Here is a 25700-nt window from a genome sequence, read left to right on the forward strand (position 1 = left end):
TCCGATAACGGCTATAAATATTACAAACATAATGGGACACGATTTTGAACATGATGTTAAAATAACATTCACACACAGAATACATGCCAGTGGTACTTGTGCTTCACAGACCTGAGATCATTAAAAAGCATCCCTCCACCCTCACATAAAAACCAGAGACCACATGGCTTCATTAACCCCCCCCCCCCCCCCAGTTGTAATGAATATGCATTGATGAGCAACGATGCACATCGGAGTGCTGTGGAGCAGCGTCTCGTATGGCTTACAGAAAGAACAAACTTTGCCTCAACGTTTCTACCAACTTAAATGTTCACCGCTTCGCTTCAAGGGGAAGTTTCCGAGGGCAACGCAACATTACAGTTTGTAGGTAACTGGTTTTTAATGTAGTCAGAAGCTGAGCTGTGCAGCTCAGTACAATCTCTCTTTGAAGTTTCCTTCATACTTCTTTTTAATATATATTATTAACAACGTTAATCATTTATTTGTTTGCAATTTAAAAAACGACAGCCTATAAAAATTTACCAGCGTGGTAATGCACCTCTTTTGCGGTTTTAGGAATCATCTAGAAGTATTGCTGTAACTTCACTCTCGTAGCACCCACTAAATAAAATAAACCCTCAATCCACAGTTAGGTGTGAAAATGCGCCGCCCCACTTTTCTCTGCCCACAGAGCAGCCGAGCAGCTCTCTTGCTTGAGAGGCAGACCGTGAAATAAGCAAAATGAAATGACAAAAATCCAGCGACGCGTCTGCTTATAGTCGGCACTCGGCTGAGATTGTCAGTTGCAAATCGATAGTGATCCCATCATGGTTCCCGGGGACGCGGTTAGGTCTCGAGCCCCCCCAAGAAACCACTTCAACTTTGTTTGATTGAAGAGTTCAAACTGAGGCAGTTGTTGATCAATTGTGGCAGATTCAAAGTAGTGATGAGTCAACAGTCAATATTAAAAATCAATAAAATGTTATCAATATCTACCTTGAGATACCGAAGCATACAGTTATATATGAGAATGGATAATATTAGCCTAATGGGTCCTGTATGCTAGGTTAGCAGCACATACAGTTGATTAGGCAGAATTAGAGTAATTTCTGTCAATGTGACTCGCTCACTTTGGGACTCGACAGTCTCCACGTTCGTCACTCAATATGTCTTTGAAGGCACAGAGCTGCACTCTCTCCCGGCCATAGAGGGCCAACAGGGACGGGTCTCTGAGCACGCTCAGCTCGTGCTGCCTGTCGGCTGACCGGGAGAAGTCGTCGGGGCCCTCGCCGCAGCCTCCGTCCTGGGGGAGACTCGGGTAACCCGGGTGGACCATGAGCTCTGCTGTGACCACAGGCTGGTTAGAGCCGGATGCACTGCCGGAGGTAGAGCCTGAGGAAGGCCCCGCAGCCAAGGCGTGGCTGAGGGCCCTCTGCAGGTTGGGGACGGACATGTTCTGGCCCATGGTGGTCAGTCCCAGGTACACGTCCGGCCACCTGTGGCAAGGAAAAGGGTTAAACCAGTGATTCATGTCCGTCAGCCTTCGACCAGGAGGGACTCTGCAGAGAATCGATCCATCCACCCACGCAGTCATTAGCAACGTTAACACTAAAGTAATCCAGCTTCCACATTATGTTTGATGGCGAGGAGCAGACCTGCAGAGATCTTAATGTTAGTGAGACGATGCATGGGAGTCCCAACAGCCGCTGCACTGCTCTGCTCTTATACGGTGGTTACAGCTGATAACGGCGTCCCCGTTGGCAGCACTGTAGCTGCTGTCGTTGTTTGCACTATTAGCTCTGTTTGCAGCATTAGCTGCTAGCCACTTTTTTGTTATTCATCAGTGTGCACGGTGACCATGCTGGCGTCCCCTCTGGGGATTAACACAGTGACCTAATCTGATTTTATCTAATGGGATTTAGATATTCTTCCATCTGTGTGCCACACATGATATAACAAACGCCTGTAGCTGTGCCGCAAATGCATAATACACACCGATTCTCAGCAGGTTTTTTCTATTTTTAATATCCATTATTCACTGTGTAGACTGAAAAGAACAAGTTAATCTGAACTGTGTAAAGAAGGATTGAGCAAAGAAATGCAAGAGCAGATGGCTCTTAAATGTGCTGAAAATCTGTCCCCTTGTTGCAGAGCTCAAAATCCACTCAAAAAGAATCCCATTGGCTTTTTGTTGAGGGAACCAGTGTGATACCAACTTCTTTGGTTGGACTACAAAAACACGTCATCGCTGCAGCAGTCTCTCTCTCTCTCTCTCTCCCACACACACACACACACACACACACACACACCTGATTCCATAGCGTGCAAACACAGGGATGGAGTCCAGAGCGTCCTTCTCCACCTGTGCGTAGAATCTGAGGAGGTGTGCCGGCAGCGCTGGGCAGCTGTGTAAACCCGGCTCCACTGGAACACGAGTGTAGGGGATCTTGAGGTCTGAGAGGACCTGAGCAAAAACCTCACGGACCTCTGCAACACACAGTACCACGACATCAAGTTAATGTCATCATCGTGGCCAACAATTAAAGCAAAAGTCTCAATATACACAAGAAACAGAAAATCACTGGCAATTACCTGGCAGTACGTGGACGTGCTGGTGTCCGTCCATGTGGTGGGGCAGGTGACCCGTCAGCTCCCTGAACAGCCCGACCTGGGCCCTCAACTCCAGCTCCACCTGGGACGGAGGAACACACCAGGAGTTACCGTAGTGGAGAAACGTGACCTCCTCTTCTTCTCCCGGTAGCCGCATATTAACACCAGTAGGTTAGATACGATGGATGTAGCATAGCCTATTAACGACATTATCTCCATCTCTATAATAATGTATTCTACAGCAGTGTGGCAGCCATGACAGCTGAAGAGGTTAGCAGAAGACTCAGCTAGACTATAAGCACAATGATTTTGTCTCCATCTCTGAAATGCTTTGCAGATATGAGGAATCATTCTGTTTCATTCCTTTTATTAACAAAGCATACAGTGCATACAATGTTTTCATGCAACTCTTAACGGGTCTACCGGCTCATTAACGCATGCTTACGTCATGACTAGATGATCACAAACTGGGCTTTGCAGCAGTGTACCTCCTTCATGCTGAGCTGACCTCGCTCGATGGCCTGACGGAAGCCCATCTTCCCAAGGAAGAAGCCGTGCTGGTTGATCAGCGTGGATGCCCGCTGAGGGCTCTGACAAACCGGGATGCCCTCCGAGAGGTTGGCATGGAGACCGATGGGGATGTTGTGTCTGACAAGGAGAGAGAAAGTTCTGTCGTGTGATGGTGGCTGAAAATGACCTGAATGGGAAGGCTTTGTCTATATCTGACACGTAATTAGATTAATAGTATTAATTATTCACTACTGGTGCATGAAATGCTGCACAAACAAGATTCATCCCATTGATTTAGGCTGCTAACAATACGTCACATTTATTGTTGATGGTTTACTTGGAATCCCCACTGGAAACAAGTGTACTATCCAAAACCACGCTGACTCCGACTTGTACAGAAGTATCATAAAAATAGTGTGCAGAAGAGTGTTTAATCACAAGTGTGTACTAGTTTGTATATGTGCATCGCGGCTCAGGTAGCACAAGTGACACATGTTGTTGTTGTGTAGCGTAAATGAGCTGATGATTGATATGTGACGTGATATCGGATCCGTGCGTAGACTCCCAGTTTTGATTTTTCAGTACAACAGAAATGTATCAGCTACCTTTTAGCCAGATTGACCGCATCTTTGGCAGCAGCGGCGTTGACCAGCAGCGACACGTTGGAAATGCCTCCAGCTTGGAAGCAGTCCACAATCCCCTGGTTTCTTCTGGGACAGTAGCCGAAATCATCTCCCGTCACCACCAGCATCATCCTGGGCTGTGGCATTATTGCTGGTATCTGTGGAGGAAACACAGGAGACACATTGAAATTCATCATAAGGGGCAGCGCCATCAGTGTGTGTGTGTTTGTATGAATGCTGGATGAATGCATTTTTCAGGTCCACTCATCGCTACAAACATCCAACAATCAACGCTTCAGCCACATTAAAGTTATGAACTACATTCTGAAAATCAGTTGAGCCTCTGACACAGATTTGAAAAAAGCATCCCCCCCCTCTCCAAACCCCTCCCCTCAGTGTCCCACAATTCAACGAGGAGCAGGGGACACGAGGGCATTGGATGGAGGGTACGAGCCAATGGGAGCCTTCCGGAGCAATGGCTCCCATTGGTCAATTTCTATGCAGGCCTACGGCTAATAGACTGAATGGATTTCTTTTATTCCATCGTAGACCATAGCTTTAACTAGTCAATACCGTATTTGTCTTCAAGTTTGTATCGACTATACGTTTCTGTAATCGACAATATTGCAACTAACGCTAGACTCTAGATGTTTCTCACCACACAAGCACTTTTAATACCAAGACTGCCAACTGGATTTTTATTACAGAGATGGAACAGTACATTGAACATAAAAAAGCAGAATTCTCTAAATCAATCCTATGTTTTAAATGATTATTTGAGTCTTCTAAATGTGTAACAAATAAGGCATTTCAATATCTAATATCCACTCTTTTAATCTATCTCTAACTATTTACTTAAGAAACACCTGCCGTCACCACTTTTCTATTTGTTTTTTGTTTTTTTTGTTTTTTTTTGGGGGGGGGGGGTTGCTTTCGTTTACCACCATATTATGTGAAATGTGTTTGGATGTGTATAATTTACGGTCATGAACTGAGATGAATGAATGCTTGTAAATAGAATTATAAATAAAGTTTTTTTTAAATAAAATAAAAAAAATAATTGAGGTGGGTGCTGGGTAATCACTGCTCAGAAAGATTTTTGGTGACAGAACAACCAAATAAATACCCGAGCCCGAGTCACGTTGAGGTAAGAAACTCCAATAGTGTAATCAATCAATAACAGCACTATAATAAACCACCCCCCCACAACAACATAGTGGACTCTTCCAGAAACTCTGATTCTTAGAAGCCGTTTGTATGACGCCGGTGTGGTGTCTGTACTTTTTGGTTAATTACTTACAGTAACGTTTAATACACCTTGTAATTAAACCTCAGCTATTGTCTCGGCAGTTGCAGTAAAAATCAACACGCCTCTTACGCTCGAAACAAAACTCAACCTTTTATGACGACACTATCGTCATTTACCGGCTTTTTTCGGTTTCCGTAACGCCGCGCCGACACGTTGGCGCTCGTAGATATCATATTTTACCGATATATATTAATCTCAACCTTACCCATTGTGTTCCACTCGTTTGTCCATACGTGTAAGAAACCCCACTAGCACGGTGGAAATGAGATTTACTTCCGACTAGCAAACCGCGTTGGGGAAGTCTGGATGTTGACTTTACCGGAATCCGACGCCCTCTGCTGGTGGAAACGTGTCATCACACCCAGCTACCCAGGAACACTTCAAAATAAGACGTCCGCCGTTCCGCAAAATAAATGCAATCCCAAACTACGTGCTGACGTGTTAAATCACATTTCACAACCTTAACTTGAATCATCTCTTATATATATACACACATATATTTGTTTAATTTCTTTGCCTCCCCAAGCACATTTAATTTGCTGTTAGTAATGCTATTTACCGACACGGCTATTAAATAAAGGCTTGGCATTCCGGTAATTAACATTCTACAAATTAAACACACCACATTAGTGAATTCTATGCATTTCATAAGTCTTTAGGGCTTTTATTGTGAAAGGATCAGAACGAAACACCATCCCAAAAAAGTGCAACGTTAAACACGTTTTCTTTTAAACGGGAAAATGTGAAAATACGTTTAACTTTTCAATACTGAAATAAAAAAAAGAATACGTCTATAGCTTAGTGGCTATGTTGAGCCGCCACATGTGGTCTTGGTTGAATTTTTCACCTGAACCGTAACAAAGTTACACTTAGAACTCTCCAAAATAAAAATGTAACTATAAAAGCATTGATATTTCATCCACCACCACCACCACCACCACCACCACCACACATGGTCTTGGTTGAACTTTTCACCTGAAACTTAACTAAGTTACACTTAGAACTCTCCAAAATAAAAATGTAACAATAAAAGCATTCATATTTCATCCACCACCACATCTTGATTAAGTGTACCCACCTTTTCCTGCAAGAGCAGTTTTTTTTCGGAATAACTGTCTATAGTGAACAACCTCACTGCTTGCTGAGGGCAGTAAGTGTCAGACTGTGTTTATTATAGCATGCAAATATGCAGTCTTAAGGTGTGGCTTGAGGCACACTGACGCCTGAAAGATGTTTCAGGATCCAGCTGGAGCCAGACCTACAGTCTGGAAATCCACCACTAAAAAGTTGTATCTGGTGACATAGCATTTGTTTGTTTTTAACACTTATGGAGCATTCACATTGAACAGTGTATATTTACTGCGTATATTACATTTAAATTCTTACTTTACGTAAAAAGCTGAAATAAAGTTGATCTTTAGAGAAACATTTAACAGAATTATCTTTGCCACGTGACCAGATTGTCTGTCAGGGGCGTTTAGGCCATCTGTTTGTGGTCATTCAGACGGATGCGAAAGTACTCATCTTCTGCCAGCATGCGCCAGCGTTTGTTTTGATATCATCCGTTGTAAAAGTGTCTATAGATCCCCTGAAATCCTGCACACTGGCCCTTTAAGAGCATGAAGGAAACACGTTCTGCTGTACACGTAATGGTTTACACACTTCAAAGTATTATGAGAATGTCAGTGTCCTGTGTACCTAAGGTTAATTATTATTATTAGTTACTTGACCTCTATTAACCCTGCTACTGTGTAATTATCACTAGACCAGTCTTTCTCAGGATATTTTATTAGAATCACCAAATACATGTGCAGTGTTTTTACAGTCTTTAACATTTAGAGCTGCTTTGTGCTACATTAGGTAGCCTGAATGTTCATATAGTTCTGATAATTGTAGTTTACATATTGGATCTAACATGAAAGGCTCATACATTATGTTTGCTTTGCTGAAGAGAGGAAGTTAAAAAGGAGGAGATCACCAGTTTACTCCACCTTGTGGACTTATTTGGTCTCATTTGTAAAGTAATTACCATGTGTATATATGTTCAATATAACATGCATAAAACAAAGTTGTGATTTATCAAACATATACATCTTTGAAATGGCCAGTTTACCTATTCAAGGTGATACAAGGTGATGTGGAAAAGGCGCTAAAAAGGTAAGGGTGAACACTGGAGACCATCACAGAGCTGACAGACAGAAAACCATTCAAGCTCACATTCACATCCGTGGGCAATTTAGAGTCATCAATTAACCTAAACTGCATGTATTTGGACTGTGGGAGGAAGCTGGAGAACCCGGAGAGAACCCACACTGATGTATGCAAACACACAGAAGGTCGGCCCGAACCCGGGTTTGTACCCAGACCCCCTCCTGCTGCGAGGCGACTGTGCTAACCGCTCCTCCATCAGTATTAATGGCGGCAAAGCATATAAAAATAAATGCAGATTGGAAAATAACTACAATTCCTTTTTAATTGTCCAAATAGCTTTTTTGTTGTTGTTGTTGTTTGTCATTGACAATACTGTGGGCAAGAGTTCAGCTTCTAGTTATGGTCCTTCATCCACTGCTCCGTCCACTGGACTAGCTGCTCCAGGTTGCGCTCCAGGTCCTCGGGAGTGTTGCTGGGCAGCTGGTGGACGATCTCCTCGCTGTAGGCCTCCATGGCCTCCTCGTAGATGGTCTGGAAGATCTCGCACTGCACGTTGTCCTGCAGCTTCTTCCCTGCGTAGCCCCTGTCAGTCACACGGAGGAACAGAGTCCACGTTAGACCGGCATCTGTGTGTCTCTTAAGAGCTAAGATGCTTCAGGAATAACTTTCATCAAACCATCTTTACCAGGTTTTTGTTCTGCACTGTAAAAGTACATTTTTTCACAAAACATCATGATTCTAAAAATATTCTAAAAGGCTTTCATCACTGAGAGCAACTCTTTGTGTAGGAGCTTTTTGAATGTGGCCGTAGATCTGCTGGTGAAGAGTGTTACCAGCCAGTGAAACATAAGTGTCATATACCAGGAGATCCGCAGCGGGTAAACAGAAACCCTTTCCCCAAATAAGCATTAGCATTCAATGCCACAAATATGCCAGAAAAAGAAGGTTATATAACAGTGAAAATGTTACATTTATGTCGTTTCCGTCGTTTGAATGAAAGACGTTTTGATGGTGAGCGAGATGCAAACTACAAACCCGGGAATCGTACTGACACATGTCACATGTGGGGGATGTTAAGTAAAGGAGGTTCGGTTAGCGAGGGGGACGGAGTGGGAATTACCTGCTCTCCAGCCGCGTGTACAGCTGGGTGTTGTCTGTGCGCAGGACGAACACAATGTGGAACCAGCGCTCTGGGAACAGGTCGCAGCCGTGGTAGTCAACAATTACACCGCCGTCCTCCATCTTTTCATCCAGCTCATCCACAACCTGCAGGACCACAACCAGTCACAATATTCACTTCTCACAATAACTTAAAAACTTAAGTCACATGTAACAGTTACTGCTGAGCCAGATAAGAAATAATCCAAAAGTAATAAGAGCGATGCTGACTCAGTCGTTTCCATTTCTGTGCCGTACAGATCATCGCATCACAACCAGGATGAAAGCTTGCATGTTGAATTTAACTCACTCTGTCCTCATCCAAAATCGGGCACTGGTACTCGTCATCATAGCCATCAAAAAGTTCGCCTGGGGAAGAAAGGAGAAGAAAGAACAGCGTCAGGATGTCTCTGATATTCATCAGCTTTCATTTAAAATCCGAGTGTGAAAGCTGACTGAGGACCAGGGATTTTTCCTGATTTGTGATTCAACAGAGGGATAAAGGATGCTGCATCCTGTAGTTTTTACCTTCCCGGGCCAGGTCTCCGATGTTGACGTAGGTCAGCCCAGTCCGCTGGGCCAGTTCCTTTCCTAAAGTGGTCTTTCCAACACCAGGGGTTCCTGTATTAATATCGGAGTTATCACCAATTAGATGTTCACATTCAAGGAATTTGCGTTGGTGAATTGGTGCATATAATAAACATAGCAAGAGCAATTCAAAATGTAAAAAAGGCAAGTTTTGAAAAATAATCAGGAAATATAAATATAGAATAAGGGGGGGGGTGTTACCATAACAATATATACAAGAAACATTAATATAGGATGGAAATAAATAGTGAAATAAAAATGAGGAGCGATGATTAAGTTTCAAGATGTCATCGAATAATTAATTCACAATAATTCATCCTTCATGTGACCTGATCGTTAATCTAACAAAGCTAAAAAAAAAAAAGAAGAAGATTGTTATCACCTGTTAGCAGAATGTTTGGTCGCTTCCTCATCTTCATAGCTTGCTAGCAGCCAACACGTGTCGTGGCGACGGTCGCCTGAAAGACAGAAAAGTCAAATTACGTATTTCCTGCCATTGTAGACGCACTATTACGTCTAAATGTCGTTAATCAAACCTGAAAAAAAGAAGACTGTGACGAACGCAGGACTTGTGTAGCTAGCTAGATGTTTGCTATCACGCCAGCCACAAACAGACTTCTTGCACAAAACACTGCAGCAAGTGACACGGTTTTTACGTCCTTTTTACGCCAGTGAACAGTCGATTTACGGCACACTGAATCCCCCTGGAGTTTTAAAAAGGTAAACTTCAACTTTTGCCTCGTAGCTCCGTTAAACTCATCGGTAAAGTTACATTACTTAATACCGTCTCGTTATAACCCGGGCAGGAGTTTAAACGCCGTGTGCTCCTCACATGGTCGAACAAGGTGAGTTTAATGAAGATATAACATATTAGCTTTAACACAATCTAACAAGTTAGTTGACGTTAGCTTACCCAGTCCATCATCCTGCAGTCGTTACGGTGCCGGAGTGTCACCCGGGGACATCGACAAAGGACTCAAATGTACCTTTAAGTTAACGGATAACGTTTATGTTACGTTATTGTAATAAATCCTCGGCAGCACAATATCGAGGAATCAGATAAATATAGTACGCAACCTGCCACATCCACCCACCGTTTACTCTATGCTGCAAACGAAGATAACGATGTCCTTTTGTCGGCTAAATCCAAAAAGCATCACCGCAACAACAACTACAACAACCACAACAATAACCTGTTTCCCTGCTTTCCAGGTTCACGGTTCCTCGTTGAAGGATGGACAAGCTTCCTGCGGGAGAAAAAGCTGCTTCAGGCACAGTGAGTTATTATAACTGTAATGAGGCCTAACGTTGCATTACATTATCTGTTTGTGTTTACATAATATCTATATACCGTATTATACACACACACACACACACACACACACACACACACACACACACACACACACACACACACACACTAACCTTTCAAACTGGTTGCAGAGACTAATAATATGGTTGCCATATATTTTGAGTAAATAAAATACTATGCATAGTTTTATGTCAGCTTAATAATGACAGTATAATTGATTCCGTACAGCTGAAAGATACCATCCCCTCCCAAGACTTCACACATGTCCTTTTTTGTTCTTACCACACCCGCGGCGTCTGGTTCTGGTTCTGACTTTTAACAGCAATAATAAAATATCACTGATTATTTTTTGTTTGACTGTGTTTCTCATAGCTGCAGCGCTGGGTGGATACGTCCTTCGCTGACTTGCCCTTGGAAAGCGTAGCTCTGTCCAGAAGGAGAAAGATCAGCAAGGTTTCGAGCTCCAAGGCTGAGCCCAAGAGGCCCAGGAAGAGGACCGGAGAGGCCAGCAGCTCGGACCCTCACACATCCTACCTTGTGAAAGAGTCCGCCCAGAGGGACCAGAATGAGTCGTGGGTGGACAGATACTCGCCGCGTTCACAGGTCAGTGTCCAACACTCTTTACGTTTGTTCTGGTATCCATTGATGTGTTTACAGCCTCCGTTAAGAAACCATTTATAGAGACAATATCCAGATAGTCCGGATGGCTAATCTGGTAATGATTTACGGTGACATGGAGAGATCCTGTAATGCGCAGTAATGCGGTCCGCTTGCATAAAGGTGAATAAATGACTGTCTTCATGGTTTCTATGGTTACTGTGTGTGTGTTTGTGTAGGCGGAGCTAGCGGTCCACAAGAAGAAGATCGAGGAGGTGGAGAGCTGGATGAGAGTTCACTCAAACACATCAAAGGTAAAAGAAGTTTCATGGTGTCAGTAACTGAAGTCATGTAATGTGTGCTGTCTGATCTTATAGTCTGAGCTATGATGATATTAAACTGTTTAATGTTGTCCGTGGAGGTCTTGAGTGAAGATACAGCGTGGTTGTTGTCCTCTACAGGGCGGGATCTTGCTGCTGACGGGACCATCAGGCTGTGGAAAGACCGCCACGGTCCAGGTGTTGTCTCTGGAGCTGAGCCTCAGGGTTCAGGAGTGGACTAACCCCTCCAACCTGGAGCCGTACAACAGCAGCCAACACGGTGAGGCAAATCCCTTCCTGCCTTCCACCTATCAGTGACACTGGCAAAACAAAGTGTTAGCATGATTTTAGGATCATTAATATAAAGGAGAAATTCCTTTTTGATGGCAGAAAACAGCACATAGGATGCAAAAAGGCAAATACAGGCTGACAGCTGCAATGTGATATTTGACCTCACCCCCGTCCTGTGTCGGTATATCAGCCTCTCCACCCTGTTTTTCTGACGTGGCGTTTCTTAATTGTCCGTCTTTTGTCAGACTGGAGGATGAACGGCTCATCCTGCGGCTCCCAGGTGACCCAGTTCCAGGACTTCCTCCTCAGAGCCAACAAGTACAACTGCCTGAAGATGGTGGGTGATGGAGGATCTACCGATAGGAAGCTCATACTGGTGGAGGTATGTTACTCAACTTCACCTCAACTGAAGTCACTGTTTCCCCCCCCACGGTGTCTCTGGCTGACAAACACGTTGCATTTCCTGTGACTGTTTCATAATAAAAGTCACATTTCGCTATTTAAATGCTACTAATGTGAAGCTGCAGCAGCAGGAAATGTTCAGTTTGCATTAGCAGTAACTTAAAACAGCAGGAAAGTCACTACAGACACTGAGTGGGTGATACTGCAAATTCACACATATTGCAATACATTCATCACCATTTTGTCGCGTCATATGGCGATGTGACCTTGAGATTGAGATCTTTGGTTAAATAAGTATACACACATCCTGTGACATAACTACATGTAACCATGCACTGTCTAAGTGTCCTATAGCTTAGAGGAACGATGCCTTAAACCAAAACATCACAAAGTGTGGATATGTGCCGATGCACATCTGAGTTGACACTTTTTCTTCACGTTTCCCTCCTCAGGATTTCCCAAACCAGTTCTACAGGCAGCCCGGCAACATGCACGATATTCTGAGGTGAGTACAGATGTTCATTGTACATTTCCATTCATGCTTTCACACAGAAAACCAGGAAAAACTGTTCATACCGGCCGTGATGCGGATTTGCGACAGTTGCAACACTTGTTCCACTAAAAGCTTTTTTTAAAGCCAATAGATTTGTGCAGGCAGAGCACCAACTACCGGGTTCTTATTGACCCAGAGAAGCCTCTTGGCAGTCTGTCGGAGGTGCATTCAGGTGTAGCCTATGCTACTGTAAGCTGTTTTATTGAGTTTACATTTAGCAAAATGCTCCGCTTGAATTTTAGTTCCCTCTGGTAAACAGTAGACAGGTATATTTGTGCACTTCCGGTTCCCACAAATTAGTACCAACTGTGTATTCCTCTGCCGTGTGTCCAACTGTGCCCTGCTGTGTGTCTTCCAGGCGCTTCGTGAAGACCAGCCGATGTCCTCTGGTGTTCGTAGTGTCAGACAGTCTGAGCGGAGACAGCAGTTCACGCTTTCTTTTCCCCAGAGAGATCCAGGAGGAGCTGGACATCAGCAGCATCAGGTTGCCACATTACACCCCCAGAGATCCCTGTTAGATACAGTTCAATCCCAGATGTGGGTTCATGTACATTCAGGTTTGCTTCGGTTTTGGTGAAAGCTAATATTTAATTCTGGGTTGTTTTAATCAACACAGTCTGCCTGCGTGGATCTCATCTGGCAGGGAAACTAAAAATTGCACAATCCAGCGAAATACCTCATCATCCTCTGTTAACATGTCTCCTTAGTAATTGTGTGATCCTCCCTCAAATGCATATGCAACGAGGAGAGGCACAGCTTGGAGACGAACACAAGTTCAGTTGCTCGAAGGGCATTGGCCCTCACATTTTTAAAAGGCTTTAAACGTTAAACATCTACAGGAAAAGGCATATTAAAGCGATTTGCATTTAATTAAGTCGTTACCTGGATTCCCCTGAGCATTGTTTTGTGTCTTTCCAGTTTTAATCCGGTGGCACCGACCACAATGATGAAGGTCCTGACTCGAGTTTCAACCTTGGAGGCAGGAAAGGTGAAATGAATCCTTGTAGTTGATTTCACACACATTAGTGCTATGAAGGTATTTTCTACAGTGTATTTTACTTCTTTTGATTCTGAGCAGAGCGGTGGGAGGATGTGCGTCCCAGACCCGGCCGTGTTGGAGACGCTGTGTTCAGGAAGCTCAGGAGACATTCGGAGCGCCATCAACAGCCTTCAGTTCTCCTCCCTCCCAGGTCAAATACCTACCTTACATTCCGAAGATTACCCCGTATCTTCAACTGACATTAAAAACTTCTATCGTCGATGTCACTTTCCAGATGCATCATTGGAAAAGGGACTGTGGAGGACGAAGAAGGACAAACCTGTGACATCACTGGGCAAAGCCGTCTCCAGGACAAACCAGAGGAAGAAGAGGTCCAAACCAAAGGGGCAGGAAGAGGAGCAGGCGATCGGAGGGAAAGATGCTTCTCTGTTCTTGTTCAGAGCGCTGGGGAAGATCCTGCACTGCAAACGTGAGTCACATCTCCTGGTTTTCATCTGATGCATCTTCTTCATTCTTCTTCTTCTTCACTTTTCAGACATTTTTATTATGAGGACCACATGAAGGACAATTTCCAGTGTGATGATAAATCACCAATACATTTTTTTGCCTTGCCCGATTTACCTGCGTACGTCACTGAACTGACGACCGCTGCACCGACCCCACATGACGGTACTTCAGTAACCGTAACTGACGTAGTGACTGAAATAGTTTGTGTCTGTGGTTGTTTGTCGTTAACAGGAGGGAAACATGAAGGTGCTGAAGCAGCTGAATGTGCTGCTGCACCTGGTCTACCATCCCACCTGTCTCATCATCAGAGAGAAGATTTACTCATAGACCCTGAGGTGCACACAAGCTCCTTTTTTTTCTTCTTTATTTTATTCTATGAGAACGCTGAGAACTAAAATGTCTCCGTCTCTTTGCACAGTCGGTTGTTGAGCGTTCACACATGTCCGGAGAGTTCTTCAGCCTCTATCTCCACCAGAACTACCTCGACTTCTTCTCTGAGGTGGAGGATGTGGACCGAGCCAGCGAGTACCTGTCCGACGCCGACATCCTCAATTCTGATTGGACGGTCGGTCTTTCCCTTCACATTAATACAAATGCTTTGATCTGTAGAAAATTAGATCAAGAAATGTTACAGAGTGACAACTTGAATGTTTTAGTATTGATATGACCGTGTATTAAATGGAGGCATGGATCTTTACCATCCTCACAATGCATCTCAGTGTATCCCATCCTCAATCTTCTGTATTACTGCACATGGTTACTTTTTCTTATCAATTAATACAATCAGCGATATAAATATGAATTCCCTTTTAATTTAAAAAGAGACGGCTAGTAAATTACAGTAACGTGCAGTAAAGGCAAATCAAACTTCTGATTGCGTTCTGCTTAGAGTCGATAAATGTGCGTCCCTCTCGTATCGACAGCGTGGTCCTCGGTGGATTTCCTGTGAACAATAGTCTGTATCTGTATAAGGGCTTTGCTGTGCTGTTTTCAGAATCGCGGTACCCTGGGGCATTATGGGTCTTCAGTGGCCACCAGGGGGCTCCTTCACTCCAACTCTCAGCAAGTGTCTGTTGGCTTCCGACCGCTGCACAAACCCAACTGGCTGCTGGTCAACAAGAAGGTGAGAAACGCAGACGGTGTCACTCTGTCGGTGTCTCTCTGTCGGTGTCTGTCTGTCGGTGTCTCTCTGTGGGTGTCTCTCTGTGGGTGTCTGTCTGTCGGTGTCTCTCTGTCGGTGTCTCTCTGTCGGTGTCTCTCTGTCGGTGTCTGTCTGTCGGTGTCTCTCTGTCGGTGTCTCTCTGTCGGTGTCTCTCTGTCGGTGTCTCTCTGTCGGTGTCTGTCTGTCGGTGTCTCTCTGTGGGTGTCTCTCTGTGGGTGTCTGTCTGTCGGTGTCTCTCTGTCGGTGTCTCTCTGTCGGTGTCTCTCTGTCGGTGTCTGTCTGTCGGTGTCTCTCTGTCGGTGTCTCTCTGTCGGTGTCTCTCTGTCGGTGTCTCTCTGTCGGTGTAAACAAGACCGTAATGAGCCTGGTGTTGTTCCCGTCAGCACCGAGAGAACTGCCTGGCTGCCCAGTCCCTGTTCAGGAGCTTCTGTCTGACCCCCGTCAGCCTGCAGATTGAGCTGCTGCCTTACCTGGCCAAGCTCACCAACCCCATGAGAAACCAAGGTAACACACACACACACAGACACACACTACTGCACACACTACCTCACATAGACTGACAGATACGTATTGGTTAGAAAAGCTACATAGGTGTCCGGCGATAGGGAGAATGTATTGTTCATTATTGTGGGGATGACCAAACTTTTTATAAAATTAGAATTTTGACAAATAATGACGAGTAATGTGGATATAATGGCTAAGTGGGTAAAGGCAAATAAAAAATCAGATAGAACAGTAAGCTGATAAGCTCAGAAAATTACATTACGTCACCGTAATGCAGCTTTTTAAATGACATTTGTGCATTTTTCCAATATTACAATATCCAATCCTATCTCGTCTCATATATCGATATAATATTGATATATGTATATAAATATCTGTCTGGGCTGAACGTGATGAAACCAGTAAACCCCTCACCCCGAATCACAGCTGTAAGTTTGTTAGGCCTGAATTTAAATGCTTACATATACTGTAATTGTTGCACGGTAACATTTCCTGTTCTGCTCTGTGGTGCTGCCAGTACTGAACAGCGCTGTGAACAAAGGTTATTAATGTGTTATTATGTGCCTTGAATCCTGCTTTGAGCTCTCTGAGTGAGGGTGTGTCTGTTGACGGAGTTAACGAGGATTCCTGAACTGACGTGTCGTGTGCTCCGCTGTGTCTCCCAGCTCAGATCGCCTTCATCCAGGACGTCGGCCACATGTCACTGAGGAGGTTCCCCGGCAGGTACAGCAGACCTGTTCTCTTCCCATAATGCACTTGGATTCAAGCCTTTTAAGCAGCAGGGAGAAATGAGATCCGTGGGTTCAGAGTCGGGATCAAAGCGGCGATGTCACCGTTACACTGTGTTTGCTTTAACCAAGATAATTTCATTTCACATCAAAATAATCTACACTCAGGGTTTACTTACTCACAAGTAGGGTAAGTTCATTAATATTATAATATTTTACAATAGTTTTTTTTATTTTCTGAGGTTAAAAACCCTGTGACATTGTGAAACCATAGCTACTTCATGGATTGTTTCCATGGATACCTGTGGCCTAACATCCATCACCTCGAGCGCTGATTTAGAGTTTGACGTGTCCTGATGATATATAAATCCTTTTTACACTCTTGTCTTCCGTACAGATTAAAACTGGAGGCTCTGACGGACAAAGAGCCGGCCCAGCTGGAGGACGCCAGCGAGGAGGAGGAGGAGGAGGAGGATAGTCAGGGTGGAGTTGAGGAAGGTCTGCTGGCCAGTCAGCCCCAACCTACTACAAATCAGGTCCTGTTAGAGGAGGAGGACTTGATCATAGAGGACTATACCAGTGACTAACACACTCAACTCTGCCCTACATTTACTGTGACACACTTTCAGTTTTGTTGTATATTTTTTTTATTTTAGTTTTGGCTTAGTATGGAGGACGATTGGTGCCGTTTGAAAGATCATTTTGTTACAAAAGTAAGTAATTCTCCATGGAACCCTAACTAAACAACAATATGTTGCTGACCGTGATAAGAGCTTTGGTAGCACTGAGGTGTCATCTGTACAACAAATGCACATTTTTCAAACATGCTTGTCTCGTAGAACCTGAATTAAATGTGATTCCATAGCTTGAAACAGGCTCGTTATAATATGAAAGCGTGGGGATTATTGTAATAATTTCCCCAAATGGCGCTTAAAGGAATACATCAACCCCAAAATGCTCATTTGTATATTTGTATCAGTTAATGTCTCCATTCATTGCGGGTGAAAATTGTTTTTCTCGCATGCCGCCATGGTGAATGAAGAATTTAAAAAAAGTTTAGACACATAACTTCTCACATAACTCTTGCAGTTATAATCTAAGTTTCATGCATCCATTCTTATGGTCACTCTTTATCCAAATGATCATTTCGGGGGTAAAATATTCCTTTAACAGTTGAGTTGTACTCGTTGAAATATTGTCAGTATTTATTTTTTTTAATTTATTTTTTTTAGTCCATGTTCAGCACTTGTATTTTGTGCTTCCTTCCTGACATCCTTTTGTTTTGCTGAGCCTGGATTAACCTGTCTAGGAGAAAGTCCAGCCTTTAACTGACTTTTTTTTTCTTTTTTCGCCATACATGGATGGATGGATGGAAATAAGAAATATTAAATTAAATACCTATACCAATACCTATTCAGGTATACATTGTTTGAATCTAAATGATACAAAGCAAGTGAATTAAAAAGTATTTGTGAAGCACGGATCATTGGGCTCTTTACTTAAATGTTATCTTGTTGTTGCGTTCTCCTTTCACACGCACACCCCTTCATCCAATATTGACTCAACAGTTTTTTATGAGGCTCCTTTAAATATCCCCTCTGGTGACGTGACTCACTGAACCACTTTCAACTTCCGCCCAAGAAAGGACTCTACTTAAATACTTTCACGGTGTAAACGTGGTGTTTCGTTGCGACCTATTTTACGACCCTTTAATAATGATTTGAGTTATGGAGTTATAGCTCATAACTTCTTATGAGAATATAAAAAAACCTAATAAGTTTATTTTGGAGGCAACAACCGGAAGTAGTTAGTGTTTCCGCTTTTATCTTGACGCTGAGGTGTGGCGAAGGGAGATAAGAGTTCACCTCGTAGTGTTCGTAATGGATTAATATGATAAACTTGCTGGAGCGACTACTTCGCCGGTAAAACTTTACTAAACTCTTATTTTCGTGTGCGGAGGCTTTTACGTTAAAGCACCGACGGAAATAACGTTTCCCGTTTCAAAGTTAAAGGTAAGAGGAAGTAATTCATGTAATTCATAACATTTTAGGGGGGGGGTCTGTTACAAATATTCCGTAGCTCAGTGGCTGGATACTAGATTGTAGTACACAGCTGGATGACAGGCTATAACTGAAATCAATATCCCTATATCTAATATTATAATGTTTATTACATTGAATTCAAGTATATAAACAAATATATACCTGTGATGAGAAGTAGAAAGTACATTTATTTGTTGCAAAGCTTCACAGGATTAGGGAAAATATGAAAAACACAATGATATTGTAGCTTGTCACATTAGTTCTGTCCTTCCGATCCACAAAGAGAGTTTTTAAAGGGGGACTCCACCTAAAAGAAGAATCACACCATGTTATGTCCACGGCTGAGAAAAGCTCAAAACTTGTGATGTCATCACGTACAAAATCTGGTTGCAGGGATGATGACAGGTTTTTGTTTTTTGTAGACCAACCTGGAAGTTATCATCCCGCAGGTTCCCTCAACAAAAAGCCAACAGGATTCATCCGTCATCTTCACAAACGAACACCACTTTTATGATTACGAAAGGCGTGAATGCAAGTAAAGTAAAGAAAAACAAAAACAATTTATAAGCAACCACCATTCAGTTAGGGTGACCTTTCAACATGGCGGAGAAGACGACAGATTCAGTTACAGATGTGGATAAGTGATGACTGATTACCTAGTGTCACTAAAGACACTGTTCATAGATCAAATACCTATAAATACATGATCTAAATGTGATTGCTCTATGAGATGGAGAGTTTGAGCTTTGTGAGGGTGCTGTGATGTATTTAGGAAACCACAAAAGCACTCAAGATAAGTTTTCAATCAAACATGAGAGTTAATGTGGTTTTGCAGGTCCAGTAGATCCATTCTGTGCTGCGGTAATGTGAAGGTTTGACTCGGTGCAGATGCAGGAGGGACGCGAGGCCTCCGGCCCGGAAGACGACATGCTGGATGGAGACCTGGGCGACGGGATGGGAGTCAGGGCGACTCCCAGCTCCGCCAGGACGAAGAGCCAGAGCTTTGCTGGCTTCACGGAGACCCCTCGGTCCAAAGCAGAGTCGGTCAGACGCAGCAGCCAAGCGGGGGAGGCGGCCTGGATCCCAGGACTGAAGACGGCCGGGACGCAGCAGAGAGCCCATTGGAAGCTGCCGCGCTCCAGTAAGAAACCAGAACGCCCCTCGAGGCCTGATGGACGGATCCAATGCAATGTGCGGAAAGTCATCAGGCCTCGGTTTATAAAAAGTGTTTCACACACTAATTCATACAGAAAGAAACACCTTTTAACTAAATCCACAAATGGGCGATACGGAGAATATCAAATATCATGATACTTTTGATCACATACCCCAATATTGACAATATTTCCGGGTAGACCACTATATATAATATAATGATTAATATAAAATAAAGTGGGCAAAGGCAAATGATAGACCAGCTTGAATCGTCTTGTGTGTTCAGGAGATTACGTCATTTTAATGTAATACAGACTTTAAAACCAGGAAAAAAACAGTTATACCATATTATACCATATTATGATATTACAATATCCAAAATCTAACACAATATCAAGTAACGTATCACAATATCGATATTATATCGATATATTGCCCGACCCTAATTTATATTAAAACAGCATTCATTAAAAAGCTTTCATAGACAACAACATTAAAACTGCTTATTTACTCATTGGGCCAAATATAATAATAATAAATATGAAATTGACACCCATCCTCATCATCACATCCTTGCTTAAAATAGATTATATGAGGACGGTTTTAATGGCTTAATTATAAATACATAAATGAATTAAGCAAGAAAAATCCCATTGAGACTAATTTTGAGCAAGGCATCCTTACTCTGACTCTATTAAAGCTACAATTTATTACATAAAACAGACGCACAGATTTCCTATTACCTCTAATGCATCTCTTCTTGCGGATCAACAGGTTCCATGGTTGAACTGTCCAAAGAGGAGCTGAAGGACCGACTGCAGGAAGCCACCGAGGTAGGACGAGTGAAGAAGAAGAAAACAGCTACATTAACTTGGGTGATCTGTAATCAATGCTCCCGCCGTGTTGACAGGTGATAGACGTGCTGTGCTGTGAGCTGGAGGTGGCACATCGCTACCTGGAAGGCAAATATGAAGCTCTGAAGATCTTGCAGGGGAAGGTAGAGCAACACACACACACACTGTTCTCTTCACTTATAAAACAGTCACGAGCAACCATCGCAACACATCCCACAGTCTTTTAGTTGTTGTTTGTTTTCTCTCAGATGTGAAGTGATTCTCAAAGTGCAAAGGAATGTCATGTGTGGTTACCGTGTCACGGCTACGAAACAACCACTTTATTATCAGCCTCATCACACACTCTCTTTGATGAAGTTAACGTCCAAATATATTCCATCGCTCTTTAAGGACTTCTTATCCACATTCTTAATGATGTTGTATCACATCTGGACTATTTGCAGTAAAGTACATGAACCATCTGTATTTTAACACTAAATGATATCCTACGATTAAATCAGCGTCGGCCTCAATGTTGTTTCAATTTTCTTAATTGATGTCTGTATCATGTCATGTTTAAGTGCATAGAGACCATATTTGATGATGATTCTACACTTCAGGTGAAATTCATAGATTGATTGAAGTCAGAGTGATCTTATGTTTGAACTGCCTTTGTCTCTGGAGCGTTTTCCTTCCATCAGAGAGAAGGAAGTGAGATAAAAACATGCTCTCTCCCCTCGCAGGCCATCCTCGACAAAGCCACCGGCCACACGAGGAGTCTGCTGCAGAAAAGTGAGGCGGAGGCTAAAGCTCTGGAGAAGGTACGTGCACGCTGCTCAAACAAGGGCTCGGTCTGTTTGCTTTAACAGTCAGCTGCATGAACGACTTCTTCTCTTGTTTATCAACCACAAAAGGAAACGCAAGACGACTGCCACAAGAAATGGTGGTTTCATTGACTCGATTACTGGATTAGTGATTAGTTCTGCATCCCAAAATCCCTCCCGTGTTCATTCATCCACTAAAAAAATACATTTGCATTTGGCAATATGAGTTTACCTTTATTTGTGTAATATTATCTCATGCATCCACGCATCAGTCTCTTATTAGTCAGTAGCTGTTGCTTTTGTAAGAGTTGATCTCTTGTATCGAAACATCCATAGCAGGTCAGGTATGTAGCATTAGTTACCATGGCGATCTACCCCGGTGAGAAGTGAGCCACCGTTGTGAGAAAACAAAAAAGACTTAAACCTGTTCCGTATTTTGTTTAGTTTACGTATTTCCACCTCCGAAGTTATTGTGTGTGGATTGAGTGTTCAATGTGATCACGATACGGGCCATTGGATCAAAATTTTGCGATCCGATCACCCGAAACCCCTTTAATGTAAAGTGTGTCTCACGCAGGAGGTGAACAGACTGCAGTGGGAGCTCAGCTTCAACCAGGTCCAGATGAAGAAGTCTCAGCAGACCTGGGAACAGAAGTACAACAGGTCGGATTATCTCCACACACTCTGCGTGTCCGTGCTGTTCTCATTGGTTTCTAATGTGACTTTATTGTTGTTGTTGCTGTTATCAGGATGTTGAGTGAGAACAAGACTCTGACTGGCAACCTGGAGGAGAGAGAGAGCGAGATCCAGCAGCTCCGGGCTGAAAATGCTGGTAAATGCTGAACAATGTAGAATTGTTTTTATGGGGAACTCGACACATCCATTACCAACACTGTGTGTGTGTGTGTGTGTGTGTGTGTTTGCAGCTCAGAGTCGGCAGTGCTCGGAGCTTCTCTCCATGTTGACCGTGAAGGAGCAGAGAGTTTACCAAGGAACCAAACCTCAATACACCCCGGAGAGAGAGGCGAGTGTTCTGGAGGTGAGAGAGCATCATTCATTGTTACACAGAGAGGGAAAAATATGTATGTATTTTTTTTTTTTTTATAAAAGTACAATATTAACCAAGTGTTCTCCAGCTGGCAGTTCTGGGGGCTTGTCGGTGTCTCAGCGTGGCTGAAGCGTGTCCATGCAGTCGGACGGCTGCCGCCAGCAGGAAGCAGCTCGTCCAGCTACAACAGGAAGTAAGCGACACGCAAGGCCCCTTAAACTCCTTATTGTTGCTCATAAGACGTACTCTCTAATGTGTAATAGTTTTAACAACAAAGTGGATCGTGTATGATATGCTTATGTTTATTTTTAACTGTCATGGCCACTATTAGTATGTATATATATAAAGTTATATATACTAATAGTAATACTAAAAGTATATAATACTCCATACTTTTTGAGTTGAAATATCTTCATTTGGGAGGTTTCCCAAGCAAATATTGACATAGGCAATTCATTTGACTAAACTATCAACATATCATTTAATTAAAGTAAGTGTGTGTATGTGTGTTTCACCTACCACTAGGGGACATTGATAACACACTGACATTGTGGGGACCTGCTTTTTTTTTACGTCAATGTAATGTTCCCAAAAGTCAAACACGACTGTGCGTGTGTGTGTGTGTGTGCGTGTGTGTGTGTGTGTGTGTGTGTGTGCGTGTGTGTGTGTGTGCGTGTGTGTGTGTGTGTGTGTGTGTGTGTGTGTGTGTGCGTGTGTGTGTGTGTGTGTGTTTTCCAGCTGGAAGCTCAGCATTCGAGGAGAGAGGAGGCGTTGATGGTCGCGGATGCTTTTCGCATCGCCTTCGAGCAGCAGCTGAGGAAACGAAGCGAGCACTTCCTGCTGCTGGCGGACGCCAACATCCTGAAATCTCATCACTGCAAGGGCGAAGGCAAGTCGACCGTTAGCCCAGTCGGTTAGAATTAATATTTGAAATTAATTTCGGTGTACAGGAATATATCTCGTCCCCATAATGTCCCCATGAAGCTGTTAATAATCCTTTATTTTAGCGCCTTGTTTCAGCCTCTCTTTCCCTTGCAGGTGCAAACAGGCATCCTCTCATCAGTGTGAGCCAGAGGTTGAAAGGATTGCTGCCTTCCAAGATGCCCGATGACCTTTTAGAGACTCTCTACCGACTGCTGGACTTGGTCAGTATATCTACCAACGACCTCCCGTTGTTGTCCAGCGATGAAGTGATTTACTGATGCTGTGTTTCCTGCTGCAGCTGAACGATAAGGAGGAGGCCCTGGCCCACCAGAGGAAGGTGAGCATCATGTTGGCCCACAGCGCCGAGGAGCTGCAGAGACAGTTGCATTCACACTGCCGGCCGTCGGACCCGCTGGAGAACCAGAGCCGGTCTCGGCAAACATCCGACACATTGGAGTCCAACGTTCGAGCACAGCTGCCAGACTCCCAGCTTCAGCCGGGACCACCGCCGCATCCGTCAGAGTCCGGGACTGAACCATGGGAGCCGTCACAGACCGACACCGAGCCGCTGTCGAACCATGAGATCCACGAGTCTGGAGTCCAGCAATCAGACCAACCGGAGTCCTGATCCCCCCCCACAGGATCTAGCAGACGTCATGCCTCACGCAGACGTGGGCGTAGCATCTGTGATGTCACAGATGAAAGCGTGATTGGCCACTCACCGCTCCTGGAGTCCGAACACCCGAAACCTCAGAGAGGAGGGGTCGTAGAGGAACAAACACTGATTTACTGCGAGATTAAAATCTATTTAGTGTGAATGTCGTCTGGATATTAACGGTTTGACAAGCAGCACCTTCATCACAGGGAATGCAGCAGCTTCAACACTGTTCAACACTACTCACCTCTTGTGGCCGAAACTTGAAGGACACACTTTCAATTAACCACTTCGCTCCTGCAAATGTTGTCACTCGTTAATGACACGTATTATATTTATATGTATATGAACAGTTGAGTGAAATACACATTTAGCTATTTGAGTCAGTCATTGGAGCAATTAGAGCACACAGTTTAGATTTAAACTAAATAAAATAGTGTATCTGTATTTTATCTGAAAAAGGAAATGAATGAAATAGTTTCCAGAGTTGTGACGTGACGATGAACAACAGTTGTGTCATTGGTATTATTAACTTTCAGCTGTAGTCGTAGTCGTGACAACAGAATGTAAAGATCATTATGAGTAGCTGGTGGAAGTCACCTGACCTACCTCCCTCCTCCTCACCTGTTCCCACTTTCCCTCATCAGCCTCGGAGTTTCCTGAACCTCTGCACCACCTGCTGCAAATGTTGCCCAATCAGCCCAGTTGTATATAAACTGGGTCATTTCCACTCCTACTCTTCTTTTTTTTTTTTCCAAGTTACTTGGCTGCGTTGTTGCATAATTTCTGGTCCTCTGTACCTGCATCTGTCTGTCTACCAGGACTTGCCTCTTAGCTGGTTTCTTCAAAACAATGACAATTGTATTATCAAAGGAAAGAAAAAAACAATTACACATGATAAAATATCAGTATTTACTGATCCTGATCAGAGTGAATATTGAGTTGTGGGTGATTTTTGGCTCATGTTGGTGTCATTTTCCTAAAGAAATGGCAGCATGCTGCACAGAACATGACCACCAGAGGGCAATGTTTGTCCACACATATCCTTCTCGCAGTAATAAGCCATCACAGTGCATTCATGACTCATCCATTCAAATAGCTTTGTTTTGAGTTAATCTATAGTGATATAGTTCAACACAGTACATGAGTAAACAAATAGAAATGAGGGTGGGGGTTCATATGGCAGCAAAGATGTATGTTGGGCCGAAACCTGAAGTGATTTATACACAACCAGCGGTACTTTGAAGTGAATTCTATGACTGACTGCAGAGGCCTGAGAATTGGTGTAATGTGTTAAGATTTCTGGTTGAATGAGCGAAAGCTGCCTGACTTCTTAACCTGAGAAAAAGACCGTTACAGTCGTCTTATCTGAAATGAACCACAATGTCAAACCCTGTTATTCTCCTGAGCCACTGCTTGATAGGTTTCTCTGTACTTTTGTATCTTTATTTCATTGTATGTATAAAATTGGATTTAATCTAATTTAAAAATAGTAATGGTATTCCATCATTATTGATATGATTCTATTTTAAAGCACCTCGAGTTTGAATGTGTTTGAAATGTGCTCTATATATAATACATTTAGACGGCTAAGCAGATTGTTGTGGTTAGAGTTTGAAGAGAATTCTCCAGGTGGAGCACTAGAAACGTGTTGGTGGATGTTGGCCGGTCCGTGGGCTCGGATGCTCTGTCGTCTTGTTTCTCTTGACCTCTTCAGGTTGAACGAGCATTGATCGGTGTGTTCGGGCCCTCTGGTCCCACCGTGGCCAGCAGTGCCCAGAAGAAAACCGAGCTGAAATCAATCTGGGTCAGCTGCTCAGACTTTAGCCGGTCAATAGCTCAACAGGAAAGGCCACACTGAGGAAAAAAACAACAACAAAAAACAGGTGTTTTTGTTGTGCTGCTGCCGATATAT

General features: G+C 43.4%; 4 protein-coding genes across 5 annotated transcripts; 2 read left to right on the forward strand and 2 right to left on the reverse strand.

Moving 5' to 3' along the window:
* Positions 1 to 194: 194 nt before the first annotated feature.
* ydjc (YdjC chitooligosaccharide deacetylase homolog) lies at positions 195 to 5355 on the reverse strand. The gene is made up of 6 exons (XM_084024694.1): positions 5237 to 5355; positions 3705 to 3880; positions 3078 to 3237; positions 2572 to 2671; positions 2289 to 2466; positions 195 to 1475 (listed from the first exon to the last, which is right to left on the reverse strand). Exons 2-6 carry the CDS (start codon positions 3866 to 3868, stop codon positions 1106 to 1108), a joined length of 972 nt encoding a protein of 323 aa, XP_083880820.1. The 5' UTR covers positions 3869 to 3880; positions 5237 to 5355; the 3' UTR covers positions 195 to 1105.
* Positions 5356 to 6805: 1450 nt separating this feature from the next.
* On the reverse strand, positions 6806 to 9580 carry ak6 (adenylate kinase 6). The gene is made up of 6 exons (XM_084024516.1): positions 9465 to 9580; positions 9311 to 9386; positions 8869 to 8961; positions 8651 to 8709; positions 8303 to 8448; positions 6806 to 7765 (listed from the first exon to the last, which is right to left on the reverse strand). Exons 2-6 carry the CDS (start codon positions 9345 to 9347, stop codon positions 7576 to 7578), a joined length of 525 nt encoding a protein of 174 aa, XP_083880642.1. The 5' UTR covers positions 9348 to 9386; positions 9465 to 9580; the 3' UTR covers positions 6806 to 7575.
* A 50-nt stretch (positions 9581 to 9630) lies between these two features.
* On the forward strand, positions 9631 to 17780 carry rad17 (RAD17 checkpoint clamp loader component). Of its 2 annotated transcripts, none has more exons than XM_084024515.1 (17): positions 9631 to 9648; positions 10141 to 10204; positions 10613 to 10843; positions 11077 to 11151; positions 11299 to 11437; positions 11694 to 11830; positions 12303 to 12355; positions 12762 to 12887; positions 13322 to 13391; positions 13482 to 13593; positions 13678 to 13872; positions 14142 to 14245; positions 14329 to 14475; positions 14905 to 15033; positions 15456 to 15576; positions 16242 to 16299; positions 16702 to 17780. In XM_084024515.1, the coding sequence occupies exons 2-17, from the start codon at positions 10163 to 10165 to the stop codon at positions 16889 to 16891; spliced, it is 1929 nt and encodes a 642-aa protein (XP_083880641.1). In that variant the 5' UTR covers positions 9631 to 9648; positions 10141 to 10162; the 3' UTR covers positions 16892 to 17780. The 2 variants fall into 2 exon arrangements, with proteins under 2 accessions (XP_083880641.1, XP_083880640.1); XM_084024514.1 differs by having other exon boundaries at positions 9635 to 9773.
* A 378-nt stretch (positions 17781 to 18158) lies between these two features.
* On the forward strand, positions 18159 to 25268 carry ccdc125 (coiled-coil domain containing 125). The gene is made up of 13 exons (XM_084025923.1): positions 18159 to 18316; positions 18769 to 18881; positions 19235 to 19487; positions 20276 to 20334; positions 20412 to 20498; positions 21078 to 21155; positions 21736 to 21821; positions 21908 to 21990; positions 22085 to 22197; positions 22295 to 22399; positions 22945 to 23095; positions 23245 to 23351; positions 23429 to 25268. The coding sequence occupies exons 2-13, from the start codon at positions 18876 to 18878 to the stop codon at positions 23756 to 23758; spliced, it is 1458 nt and encodes a 485-aa protein (XP_083882049.1). The 5' UTR covers positions 18159 to 18316; positions 18769 to 18875; the 3' UTR covers positions 23759 to 25268.
* The last annotated feature ends 432 nt before the right edge of the window (positions 25269 to 25700 follow it).

The sequence above is a fragment of the Eutrigla gurnardus genome, assembly GCF_963514095.1.
Source record: "Eutrigla gurnardus genome assembly, chromosome: 13".
Lineage (NCBI taxonomy): Eukaryota > Metazoa > Chordata > Actinopteri > Perciformes > Triglidae > Eutrigla > Eutrigla gurnardus.

Excerpts from the sequence above, each read along its gene's own strand:
- ydjc (XM_084024694.1), bottom strand. The coding sequence starts at position 3,868 with ATGCCACAGCCCAGGATGATGCTGGTGGTGACGGGAGATGATTTCGGC. Across the intron at positions 2,672-3,077 it reads GTCAGCTCAGCATGAAGGAG|GTGGAGCTGGAGTTGAGGGC; the intron begins GTACACTGCTGC and ends CCTCCGTCCCAG. Across the intron at positions 1,476-2,288 it reads TTTGCACGCTATGGAATCAG|GTGGCCGGACGTGTACCTGG; the intron begins GTGTGTGTGTGT and ends TCCTTGCCACAG.
- rad17 (XM_084024515.1), top strand. The coding sequence starts at position 10,163 with ATGGACAAGCTTCCTGCGGGAGAAAAAGCTGCTTCAGGCACA. Across the intron at positions 13,873-14,141 it reads GAAGATCCTGCACTGCAAAC|GAGGGAAACATGAAGGTGCT; the intron begins GTGAGTCACATC and ends TGTCGTTAACAG. Across the intron at positions 15,034-15,455 it reads GGCTGCTGGTCAACAAGAAG|CACCGAGAGAACTGCCTGGC; the intron begins GTGAGAAACGCA and ends TGTTCCCGTCAG.
- ccdc125 (XM_084025923.1), top strand. Across the intron at positions 19,488-20,275 it reads TTGGAAGCTGCCGCGCTCCA|GTTCCATGGTTGAACTGTCC; the intron begins GTAAGAAACCAG and ends GCGGATCAACAG. Across the intron at positions 21,822-21,907 it reads TGGGAACAGAAGTACAACAG|GATGTTGAGTGAGAACAAGA; the intron begins GTCGGATTATCT and ends TGCTGTTATCAG.
- ak6 (XM_084024516.1), bottom strand. The coding sequence starts at position 9,347 with ATGAAGATGAGGAAGCGACCAAACATTCTGCTAACAG. Across the intron at positions 8,962-9,310 it reads ACCAAACATTCTGCTAACAG|GAACCCCTGGTGTTGGAAAG; the intron begins GTGATAACAATC and ends ATATTAATACAG. Across the intron at positions 8,449-8,650 it reads CGATTTTGGATGAGGACAGA|GTTGTGGATGAGCTGGATGA; the intron begins GTGAGTTAAATT and ends GTGGTCCTGCAG.